Source organism: Acanthopagrus latus, chromosome 13, assembly GCF_904848185.1.
Source record: "Acanthopagrus latus isolate v.2019 chromosome 13, fAcaLat1.1, whole genome shotgun sequence".
Taxonomy (NCBI): Eukaryota; Metazoa; Chordata; class Actinopteri; order Spariformes; family Sparidae; genus Acanthopagrus; species Acanthopagrus latus.
The window spans coordinates 12250420-12263351 of NC_051051.1; the positions used below are offsets into that span (position 1 = coordinate 12250420).

General features: G+C 40.6%; 1 protein-coding gene across 4 annotated transcripts in view; it reads left to right on the forward strand.

Annotated features, from left to right (window-relative positions):
- The window catches only part of abr (ABR activator of RhoGEF and GTPase), a 127649-nt gene that overhangs the window by 78350 nt on the left and 36367 nt on the right, over positions 1–12932 (forward strand). For all 4 annotated transcript variants that reach the window (XM_037120251.1, XM_037120252.1, XM_037120254.1 and 1 more), the window contains 3 exons: positions 2556–2630; positions 8589–8686; positions 8783–8914. In XM_037120251.1, coding sequence (XP_036976146.1) covers positions 2556–2630; positions 8589–8686; positions 8783–8914 — 305 coding nt within the window. The remainder of the gene's footprint in view (positions 1–2555; positions 2631–8588; positions 8687–8782; positions 8915–12932) is intronic.

Below are 12932 nucleotides of genomic sequence, written 5' to 3' on the forward strand. Positions count from 1 at the left end.
CACAGTAGGGTTTAAATGGAGACCAGCTGGTGACGGAATGTTTCTCATAACTAAGAGGATGGATGATATTGCAGGGAGCCTTAAATACTCACTTTCATTTGACTCCTTTTGGTAGGATAGTTATCAATTACCAAACATAAGTTAATGGATTTCCACAGTTTATTGTAGGAGTTAGATTATTATTTAAGAAAATAGACCTCAGTTTTGTTCTAAAAGCAGCACATAGGCCACCTCGAAGCTGAACCCTTGAACCCTTTCTGTGTGAAACTCTCACTACAACACACACTCTCACATTCAACCCCCGTGGAGTTGACTGCTCTCCACTAAGCCGCCAACAGTGGAGCTCCAAACAGCCCTGCAGCCCTCCATCATAGTTTGTTTTCCAGGAAACAGCCAGGCTTCACAGGCCTCAACCTAAGCGAGAGTGTATCCCCTTTATGTTGGCGGGATGGGGGGTATATCAGGCCACCCAACAAACGTCCACCCACGACCCTCCACTCGGCCGCCAGCTCAGTTGTTATGGCAGAAGACTGCTTGTTGATGTGAGGTCTGATACTTATCTGACAAAAGGTTGTAATAACAGTTAACTTATTGTAGAACGCTAAGTGGAAATTATTTTCTTCAGACATTTCTAGTGTATTTGTGTTCAAGTTTTGGCCGAAAAGTGTTTTTTCTCAAACTTAACTTGGTGCCTGAATGTTGCAATGGGTGAGAACAGTTATTGGAGTGGGTTTTAGTAATGAGTTTTAGCCGCAGTTTGGACCACCCAATCTGAAATGGATGAAAAGCACGCATTCCTCCCACTGAACAATTTTGATTAGCCCATTTAAAGATTTTTTTAAATGGCTCCAGACATTCAGGAAAATTAGGTTACCCAGAGTTAATAATTTAAGTTTTTATGCTCCTAAATCTTGATTGATGATTAATCAAATCATCCACTGCATGTCCTCAATCCCTCATAACTGCCACTTGTTCACGCGGCGGTACATGTTCAGGAAATAAAGGCCACATAGCTACATAACAGCGTTACGTGTTCCGCTGAGTTTGTGGTCAGGTTTCATGCACAAAAATGTTGCCAGACGATTAGAAAGTCATTCTACTTTAGATAAATCAGCAGACAGAAACGTTTAGTTTCACAAGTGGCATTGGAGGACACAAAACAATTCAAATGCGAGTCCAAATCAGCTTCATTGGCCAAGTATGTGTACATATACAAGGTATTTACATCAATCTCACTGTGTGACACAGAAATAGATACATAGCTAGGAACGAGGATGAAAATAAACAACTTAACAAATAAGGTAAAGAATGATTAAAAATGATAGAATAGAAAATGGTCAGAACTGTACTGTACATTAGCATGTGGAAAGAAAGTAGTTGTGTATGCAGTGTATTGGGGCACAACACTATAAAAGACTGAATGCAAGTAAATTGCTCTTGAGTTGTAAACAGCACTAGTAGTGCAAAGATGAGTACTTGATAAATAAGCATGCATGGTGTTGATGGATTATGTCCATGATATGTATGTATACATATCTATATATATATAATGTACAGCATGCAGGAATTACATTGACACATTATGAAGAAGGAGCAGAATATATATTGGCCTCAGCAGCGACAGTGAATAATGATACATACATGTTGACAACAGTGCATTTGAGACTGTAAGAAAATCTATTGTAGCAGTAAGTGGATGTTTTGTGTTGAAGGTTTATTGACACTGTAGATCAATAGTACAGCTGCAAATAACCAGTCCCAAGCGTAGCTGTGTTATAAATGAAAATGAAGTGGTTTGGCTTGAAGATAGACACTGAAAAACACATTTCAGAAGCAAAATTACACATGACTAATGTGAGACATGGTAAAAAGGGATGTGACGGTCATGGAGATGTCATCTAAGAGAATATTATAGCCTAAAGTTGGAGGTGTTATACTGTCAGGTGAAACAGAGGAGGATACTGGACCAGGACCTGCATAAAGAGCAAGAGGCTGTTGTTGGAGTGAGAAGATTTTTTGCAAAAGTTCCATAATGATGATGATGCGTCAAAATCCCAATGAAGTTAGTCCATCATCAGTATTTGACTGGTGTGTCTTGTGATGTTTGTTTTGACTAAAGGGAAAAAGTCCAAAATAATTGCTATAAGTTTCTGAATCACTTGTACGTGCAGACGAAATCTGTTCTTGCATGAGGTCCAGTGTCTTGAAGTAATTAAATAGACATATATAACACGTTTTTTAGGTGTATGAATGTTTCTACTTTTTAGGGGCTCTGCAGCAGAAATTTGTCTGAAAGGACTTCATCAGATACAGTAGTAGTCAGAGGGGAATTTCTTTCAGTTTCTGTCTGTAAATCTATCTCTCACAATCTGTCCTCATGATAGTTGTTATGGAGATACAATGTGCAGGAGTGGCTTACAAGTCATAATTCACAATGACTGTTTGTCTTTGCATTGTTTTATTTACACAAATCATTCTGAATGCTTTTTGAATACAATACGTCACCATATTTACGCTTGGAAAGGGACTAATTGCGCTGTGTGCTTGTTTTCCAGATGAGGAGACTCCTGGCCTGTACGGCTTTCTGCATGTGATTGTTCACTCTGCCAAAGGATTCAAGGAGTCAGCAAGTAAGTTGGACAGAAACGGCTTTTTTTTTTTCTGTTATTTTTTTTTTTCGCTCTGCCTCAGCATCCCCTCACACATAGTTGCTTTGCACAGAGGCGCCTGCCAGCAAAACACATGATCCAGTCAGTCACTGCAGTCTGCACATGCAGTTTCCATCATGGCGTGGCCCAATACGGGAGATGGCCAGATGGACTGATGGAGGATAAGAGCATAGAGGACAGCACAGGGAGAAATAGATTCAGAGGAGAAGTGGAAGCCACAGTGGAATTTTTGTGGTTGTTTTTATTTAGAAGACATCAAATATGACACAAAAGAGCTTGCACAAAAAAAACAAAAGAGAAAGATTGTGCACAGCAGATGGGGACAATTTTGAGAGTGAAGTGCTGGCAAACTTACTGCCAGTTGTCTCTGATTTATTGCCTACCGTACACAAATGTTCCTTTGTATAATAATGTGCGCAGATACAGCTGTGTATGTGTTTATCATCAGTGGACTCGAGTGTGATGTTGGCAGGGCTGTGTCCATACTGGACAGCTGGTGCCGCGGTACACTTTGTGCCCTCTTGCACAATCACCAGTTCAAATATCAAAAATCTGGAAAAGACACAGAGATGAAGCAATGTGATTTCCTCAGTTACCATGACAGCCTTTAGAACGTGGAAGCTGGCTCGCTAGAATTTCCCGGGTAATGGAATGGAAAGCTCTCTCCGCTGAAAGCCTGTTTGATCCTCGGTGGAGTATGGCGAGCTGAGGGGTTTAAAAAAGAAAGTGTGTGTGTGTGTGTGTGTGTGTGTGGAGAGAAGTTTGGCAGTTTCACTGATACAGTTTGCTGTAAGCGTGTCCAGTGAAGCGTATAGAGTCAGGGTGGGGCATGCAAGCAATGGAGGTAGTGTGGGGTAGATGTTGTGTTGTTGTTAAGGGTCAGTATGCTGGTGATGATAATGGCCATTTCAGTGGCATTTATCCCTCAAACGAATTACTGTTTCATACACTGTTTAATGTACAAGGAGGCTTTGTAGCTGGTGTAATTATTTTGTCAAAATAAAATAAAATGTTCCTCTAAATGGGGTCAGAAGTTAGCTAAATGTAATTATCAGGCTTGTTGTGGAGAGTGAATGCACACACCGTAAATGTTGTTTACTCAACTCTGAAACTCTGAAATAGCATTTACACACATCCCTTGGGGTGTTCATACTGAGTTTGCAAAGGTTCAGAGACTTTATCTGCACTTTTTCTTTTTCTAAGTACTTGGATCGCCCATGCCACCCACTAGTGCCAGGTGTAGTAAACAAACAAACCCTCCTTATTGTCGGTTTGAGTAAATTCTCTGATTTCAGCAACTTAAAGGTGAATGTTTTCTGGTTTATTTTCTCCTTTATGACTGTAATCTGAATATATTTTGTTTTTTGACAAAATAAGACATTTGAAGATGTCTTTTTTGCTTTGGGATACACCGGTTGATATTTTGCACCATTGTCGGCCATTTTATAGACCAATCAACTTCTCAAATAAACAGGAAAACAATCAACAGAATGTTTGACAATGAAGATAATGGTACCTTGCAGCCCTAAATCCGAGCAAGATGGAAAAAAGATGATACTGGATAGTTAGAATTAATTGTCAGTTCAGTTATAGTAGTAGTTCAATTTACACAACACAGTTAAACAGCTCAACTTTTTTTTTTTTTTTATGAAGTTGTGTTCAGAACTTTCTGTGCTATAGAGTCACCAGCTGTACCCACAGAACACCACCGCTGCCACTGAACACCTGTGTTTTTAGGTTAGAAAACTGCTGTGTGTGTGCGTGGGTGGTTGATTGTTTATATGTGGGAGTACACTGCGCCCGTGATGCTGAAATGACAGTTTTATTTACCACTACTGCTAGTCAATAAAACATTTGATATGAAGTGTAAAGAATTTATTGATCCAATTACGTCAAATTAACACACTTCCGTTTCAAGCCGTGCAACTTATGGTTTAATGTGCTTGTGAATTATTTCAAATTATTTCACTACAGACCTAAATGCACACATCAAGATCAAACATTGTATTTTGAAAAGGTTATTTGTTTTCCATTTAATTGGCTGACTTTTAGGGTAATAAATGTGTGCCAGTTTGTGTTAGCAGTGTGTTATGGTTGTTGTATTTTTCAATATTCCTGTAGAATCCTGATTGTGAAACCTGTCCAGTGTTGGCAGGAAACGTTTTCTCATGGGCGGATGTTTTTGAAGGCAGCTCAGAGATCAGAGAGTTGATGGGAGACATTGTGTTCAAAATCCTGTTTCTTCTGTCTGTGTGATTCCCTCCAATACCACAAATTACAAAAATTACACAATTTCCTCCAGATGTAGCTTAATGATGGCATCAAATTTGCCTTTTTCTGTAGATGTTGTGCGGTGTGTGTGCTTGTGTGCGTGTGTGTGTGTGTTAGAGCTTGGATGTGGTTTTATTTGTACTGTTTCCTTCACTGTCTGCTTAAGTCATTTGTCATTGTGTTGACTTCCCCTGCAGGCCATGTGTAGTGTACAAGGATTTTCACACAGTTTTGTGCGCCTTTGCATTAATAGTGTGTGAACAGTATGTGCTTTCTTTTAATACACCTGGTCATTATCATATAATAACTGGCAATAACAGCCATTATTCAGTTATGCAGATTAGTGAGTAGATGAGAAGTCATCGCTTCTTTTTGCTTCATCTTTGATTGAAAAATCACAAAAAAATGTACTAGAATATCTTATTGGAGCTGTGTTATATATGTCACAATGATCCCCCCCAGTGGGAAAGGGCTTTAAATTCAGCCCAGGGCAAAGTAGTCAAACTGGGTCACAGAGGAGGGAGCTGAGACTCGAGCATTTCCCAAAAAACTCTTGCAGAGAAAAAAATGATTGGAAAACATGACCTAGTAGAGAGGTGCATAACACGTTCACTTTGTTCTCGGCTTATTTTCGTGGATGCGAGACTCTGAAAAGTTGTTTCGTTGCAATATTGGAATAGAAACAACACCTTGAAAGATCCTCATTCAGTACCTTTTTTTGATGCCATGGGGAAACAATGACATAACTTTGAGGGTGTGAAATTTTAGATTGTCAAACGTTTCGTTTCTTGGCTAGCAGCTGCAGATGACAGACTGACGGTTTTCTCTTTAGATCAGCCCTTTCAAAATGTGTGTCAACTCACTGTCGGAGAGGAGAGATGGTGAGAAAGTGCAGCTGATACTGGTGTATCGATACTGCAGAAATTGAATACTGAAACCGTTTGGAGTATCAAGAAGTGTATTTCTTGACAACAGCACCAACAAGTGAATAGTGAATTCTTCCAAAAAACACCTGCTGCAACTTGATGCTGACAAGCCCCAACAGTTGTGCAAGCTGAAAGAAATCACAGTAATCTGAGCTTTTTCAGCAACATTGAAATAGATTTCAACTTGATTTTTATTTGATGTAGATGGATCAATAATGGTATAAATGAACAGTGGCTTCAAGACAAAGGAAAGTTATGTAACAGATGTATTTTTGTAGCTCTCACAGTCCTATGCTTAAATCAGAACCAAAGCTTTCATCACCCGCCACTGTTCCCATAAAAAGTAAAGACAAAAACCCTGCAGTTACTGTTCACATGTTCTCATGACTCTTTTGCTTTTTCTACGTGTAATCTAATCCAGTCATGGCTGCATGCATTCCCATTCATTGCTCCCCATGCTTTTATTAGTTTTCTCCTTCTGGATTCTATGAAAACAATTTGATTATGCCCTGTTCCCTCCTCATTTTGTTCTCTTAGCAGAATATTTTCTCCTGAAGCCCTCCAGCTAAACTTATAGACAGTCAGCCATTCTGTCGGCGGCGACTTGTAGCGGTGGAGACACTGATTAGTTTAACTGATTATCACTTGTCTCCTAATTCTGTGAACCCGCAGTTTGACCCGGTATTCAACACAGCCTAGGGCAAAGATTAGCCCCCTGTATAAGAACACACTCATGCCACAAGGGCTGCAGGCCCCAGTTGATTGAGATGGAAAAGGATGGCATCCATTAACCCCTGCATTTAGAGGTCAGAGACCCCATGCTGACCAGTTTATCCCCCTCATAGTTGGAGCCTGATGGTGACCTGCCAGGAAAATAAAAACTCATGGAGTTCCAGGCCTTTTTTTAGTCCGTCCTACTTCTCATATAGCTCCTTTTGGATCCAGTGCGAAGACACAAAGAGACCTCTCTAAATAAGCTCTCTCTGGCCTTGTTTGAATTTTAGGTCTGGGCACACAAACCCATTTCAGATGGAGAGGAAATCAGATTCCAGAAAAAAAAAAAAGGCTGGGAGATGCTCAGGAATATGAAAACACTGCTCTTCTCTGCGGCTAGATGAAAAAAGTAACAGTAAAATCTCAAACAAGTGCCCTCACTACTTTTTGAAAGTGAATTACAGCTGGGTGCACAAGCATACACCAGCTGAATCAGTTTCCGTCCCGACTCTGACAGGTAGTTTGTGTACTTTTTGGGAAGTCAGATGTCGAACCAGAGGTGGGGGACATGTGCTGTTATGCCTCCTGTATGTAGCGGAAGTGTACGATAACTGCTTCATTTCATAAATATCCTCCAGATGGTCACACTGAATTCCCCTTCACCGAACTTCCCTCATACTACGGCTGCTAATCTCTTCCTCATTGGGAGTAATTATGCCCGAGTCATTCAGGATGCTGAGAAAACAAATAAAGAACGAATGAAACCAGATGGAATGACATTCCAGTATACTGTATAACCCTTTTAGGGATAGTTATATGACTACATATGCAAGTGTTTGCTCCAGTCAGGCATAATTTGGTGTCTCTCCATAAACCTATCCTCAGGTTGAGCTGGTGTGTTTGATGTTGCAGTGTAAACATCTTCTCTGTCATTCTGCAAGTGTGTCTGCCTGATATGCATATAAGACTCATGTCTCTATCGCCCTCGCCCAATCTCGGTGACGTTCTCGGTGAAAGGTCAAGCAGTACAATCCATCCATCATGCTGTCAGATGGAGGTTAACCCCAGGGACTTGGTCGAGGCTGCAGTGACATACTATAGACATTTTACACACAAGCGGTAGCAAGGTCTGCTGGAACTTCTATGGCAGCGTTTTAAAGAAACACATTAACAGACTTAATTGCTCCGTGTAGGAACTGAGTGTTAGCTGATCCCAGGGGAGCGACGGCTGTGGTATGAGGATGTAAAGATCTGAGGAGGTGCCTGGTCCTGAGTGTGTACACAGGCAGAAGATTGATGTCTTGTCAGCTGACGAACTAAAGCATATTGACAGTTTAAAGGAGTGTTTTACTTCAGTGGAACATTTTCTTTTTCTTTTCTTTTTTTTTCATCTTTTAAGTGCGCATTTATTATAATCTGGTACCAAAATAAGACACTCACTTGCTGTCATTGTATAAACGTTAAACACTTTTGACCCAGGAATTGTTTGTACCTGATGTATTCATCCAACAACCAAAAAAAGAAAAAAAAAAGTGAAACTTTGAATTTGGCTTCCCCTAAAGTACAGAAAAACAACGTAAAGGTACATAAACATATACAACATCCAATAGTGCAAATCTTTGCTCTAGATAGTACATTAGAATCAGAATCAGTATTCCTTTATGTGTTTTGTATACCACAGCAGCCGAAGGACAGTAATATTACAAAAAACAATAACAGTAGTAAAAAATAAACAATATAATTAAAATGTAAGAAATAGAATAGAGTTGCATATACATATGAACATAATATTGCACAAAATAAACATGTAATTATAAGCAGTGTGGCAGTGATTTTTTTGTTTACAAACTGCCCTGTTATTATAAAAATGTGATTAGCAGAGACGTGTAACTTCAGGGTTACAAAATATACGCCAGCAAAACACAATTAGACAAGAAAGCTGATTGTTTATTTAGTGCTCTTCAGGGCTCCAGTCTTCTTGATGGATCTGTCCTGTGTTCCCTCCTAGATCTATACTGCACCCTTGAAGTGGACTCGTATGGATACTTTGTCAGCAAGGCCAAGACCCGCGTCTTCAGGGACACTACAGAGCCACAGTGGAACGAAGTCAGTCACCAACACATGTTGCCTTTAGTGCTAATCTCTCCTTTTTTGTCTCTGCAATTTCAAATATTTAATCATCGTTTTCCCATCATTTAACAGGAATTTGAGATAGAGTTGGAGGGCTCCCAGTACCTCCGGATCCTGTGCTACGAGAAGTGCTACGACAAAAGCATGCTCAATAAGGACGACAACGAGATTGTGGACAAGATCATGGGAAAAGGGCAAGTCCAGGTAAGAGAACGACTGCTGACAGGCCGTTACAGAAAGCAAGGGTAGACAAAGAGAGACGTCTGTGTCCTCTTGGGGACATTTCCCAATGTGTGACTCATTTTAATTGGCTGTCTAGCCCCTATGCACAGCGGAGCGGTTTTGTCGTGGTGGCCTCTAATGATGCTGGTTGCATTAATCGTCTGACAGAGTTTATTTAAGGGGGATTTCCCCAGTCAGGTTGTGAGAAACATTCCCAGAAAAATCTTTCTTTCGGTCTTGTTAACTCGATCCTGCCTGCACAGTGGAATCTGTGGTTTCTTGGTATCAAGACAAAAAGCTGTCCTTTACTCTGTATCCTTGTTTAAGGTTTTGCAGAGCGGGGAGTCATGTTTTCAATTTTCCAGAACTTCTTTGGAAACTCCGTTCAGTCAAGTGAAGCTTGACTCCTGTCATTTTCACTGCAATTCAGTCCAAGTGCTGCCGTTGTAGTTTCCTCCTCTTTAATTGATAGAGCTTTGGTAGCTCTCATCATCAGTTAATGTCCTGTTGTCTTCTTCAAATGATGCATGTGACAGTGCCAGAGGTGAGCTTGAAGCCGGTTATTTTTGAACCACCTTCTTTTTAACCCTCTAAACCTAACAGAAGATCATGTCAATCATTGAAGATTTGTTTGTTGCCGCTAGAATGACGTTTGGAGTCGCAGGTAAAAGCAGTTTCGGTGACAAGTTGCGCTGGGAATACAAATCTCCCGTCTCACATTGAGAGAAAGTGGGGCAGACATGAATCAGTCACGCAACGTAGCATTTTAAAGGAAAAGATGCATCTCAGAAATGACTTGTAAACCTTATGTTTGTCTTGAGTGAGTTGGTTGTTTCTCTGCAGAACCAAGTTCCTGTTGCCTGTCTTTCAAAGAGTCTATGAATGGAAGAAAACTCCCACGACATATTTGTTGCAGCATTTCTGTTTGTTACTGTCACTTTCCATGCTTTCCTCTGTCAGCTTGATGGCTTGTGTCCCTGATTGTTGCCTTTGACTTCCTCTGAAGAGCGTATGGAAATACGAGTCAGTGTCAATGCATCTTAATGTGGCATTGGATTTACTTTTATTATGACCTTGGATGTTTCTAAAATGATTAATAGACACATTTCCTGTATGACAATGATATCAATCTATGGATATACACCAGCCGTTTTCATTTCTGAAAATAATTCAACCTACCGTTGGCTGCGTATTTGGGTTAATTGGGTCAGGAGTCAGATTTGCTGACCTGTGAGAGGATTAAAAATATAATTTTGCACGTGCATGTATGTATCTGTGCACATTTGTGTCAAAGTTGGTGTGTGCATGCAGAAACAAATTACTTCTTCAGTTAACCATTAGTATGTTGGTGAATTTGTCCTTTATTTAACAAGGCATGTCATTGGTTTAAACTCAGATTTTTTCAAGCAGAACCAGACAGATGAACACCATTTACTTCTCCTTTCTTAGTTAAAGAGGGCCATCCCATCCTGACATGCAGTGGTTCATCAATGGTTCAGCACTGTATCTTACATGACAGTAAAACCCACCCTCTCTGGTGTGGCTACCAGTCAGAGAAACAAAAGCTGCTCGTGCTGCTGTTGCTGGGAACATCCACTTCCAGCCAGCAACAGCCCCCCCGCCCCAAAAAAACACAAATAAATACGCCACATGTTTGCTGGCTCGCTGTGAGAAGAGGAAAATAGATATGGGGATAGAAATGGAGAGGGAGAATGGCATGTTCTATCCCAGAGTCTGGGAGGGTGGGAATGGTGGGTGAGTGTGTGCACTGTAGAGAGGGTTGTTGGGGTTCGGGGAGTGTAGTTGGTGGAGAAAGCTGTGGATGATTTTTGTTTTATTGTATCAACTTAGAGCTGCTTAATTCTTTTGTCAATGTATTGAAATTGGCACCTGTTTTGATAATTGTATCATTTTTAAAGCAAAAACTTAATCACAAATTTTAGCTGCTTCTCTATTTTTAAATGGATAGGTTTCTATGCTTTTCGTTGTCATAAATGTTTGTGAACCAAATGTCTGACATTATTGGAATGTGGTTCAAGACATTTAAAGGAACTACACAGATTGTTGTGGGAAACCATAATAGACATTTTTCACTATTTACTGCATTAGAAGTAAAACAGTTAATCAGTGCATTGACAGAAAAAGCACTGATGAATCAATAAGGAAAATGGTTAGTTGTAGCCCTCCAGTACAGTGTCAGTGATCAAAGGCAATGCTAGTACAGGGCTGTGGTGGTCAAACAGAAAAATACACTAATATTTTAGATTTTATCTTCCCTTTAAGTGCTGATTCCTTTGTTTTCTCCCTTAACTTGCAATGTTTTGAGACGTAGTGGAACTGATGTCACACCGTTCCACGGCGTTATCTAATGTTCTATGGATTTGGCGTAGCAGTGCACTTTTAAGAATAAGCCAGAGGGACTTCAGTCTGCTCCACAGTCCAGAGTGCATACCTAAAGAGACTTTCACTTGGACCCGAGCTGTTTGCTTTCCTGGTGAGGCTTAGTTTAGAAGGAGCCTTCAGTGTTTTGCTTTCCTCTCTGGAGACCCTCTGATTTATTTAACAAGCTCATGAAATACTGACTGACCGTACATGGGCATATTGGGCTGGAAGTTTTCTTTTTTTACCCACTGCTGTTACTCCACTTTGTTACCGATGAGAAAGTTGATCGCCTCAATCGTCAGAAGATGTTAGGATTCTGGCCAGAGATTTTATTTTGATAGTCTCCAAGGAAACCTGCAGGATATTGGGTGCATTATTCTGTGATATGCCTTCATGTGCAGGAGGTGTATTCTTGGTGTTGTCTGTCAATGGCACACCCATGTTAGCATGATTGAGTTGCTTGTCCACAGGGGGAAATACCACCATTTAATTCCAGCCCTTCATCCCCTGAGCAGATAACCTTTGATCTCATGAGGTCACGTTTCTAATCCTCCATTAAATGGCAACAATGTCGGGGGTTACTCTCCCCCTGTCTCTCAAACTGACGATAGAAATGGATTCTTAAATGTCTTCAGGCAAGTAATTTGCAAAATTGATCCATAGTTGCCAAAGTTGTCAGTTAAAGAGAAGTTTTCTAGTGTGTGATTTCTTTGGCATGTTGTCACTGATAGTGTTGTGATGTGACCACTTAATGTCCTCAGGCTAAACAAACTTTTGCACACATGGTGTGACCTCAATTACAATCTAAAACTTTTTATTGTGTTTGATGTCAGATGTTGACACTACATTTGATGGAAGTTTTTTTAATTAGAATCGTTGTTGATTTCTGATAACATTTAATTGCCGGTGTGATGCATTACAGGTCTCTGGTTGCCAGCAGTGTGCTCAGAGTTGCTATGAAGGGACATCGAGTCCTGAGCTGGCTACGAATGGAAAGAGAAAACAGTCTGCTGGTTTGCTTCATGAGTTCTCCCCAATGGGCCTTATGTGTCGGCTGTAGCTTGCAGTACTTGTCTTCAGAGGACCAGTTATGTAACTGTTTAGGTTCTCTGTGTAGCAGGAACACATCATATCACCCGGCTTCAGCAGCACTTTCATCTGGTAACCCATCCCAGCCTCCCCTCGGCTCACCTCTCACAATTTTTATATCCCGTCTTATCAGAGGCAGAGTGTGTTGTCTTTCATACTCCCACCAGCCCCTTCAGTCGCTTAGTCTGTTGCACTGTCGAAGACTAGTTTGAACGAGAACGTGGGATTTCACTTTAAGTACTAATTGCTCTAGGTTGACCCTGAGGTTGTTTCCTTGGAGCAGAGGTTATCAAAGTGCGAACAGAGAGAGACAGATGCATGCTGCTGATCTAAGAACAACAGGAAGTTAGTTGTTGAAGTATGGCCATCTTATCAACACTTTCAACAGCTGGAGCTTCAGAAGAGGCTGTGACACACAGCTCATGGAGCCAATTAATATACTTCAGAACCCCTTAGTGCCTGATTGCAACAATTTGCATCTAAATGCGTGCACACACAGACATGATACAGATACTTTTTGATTCAGCAC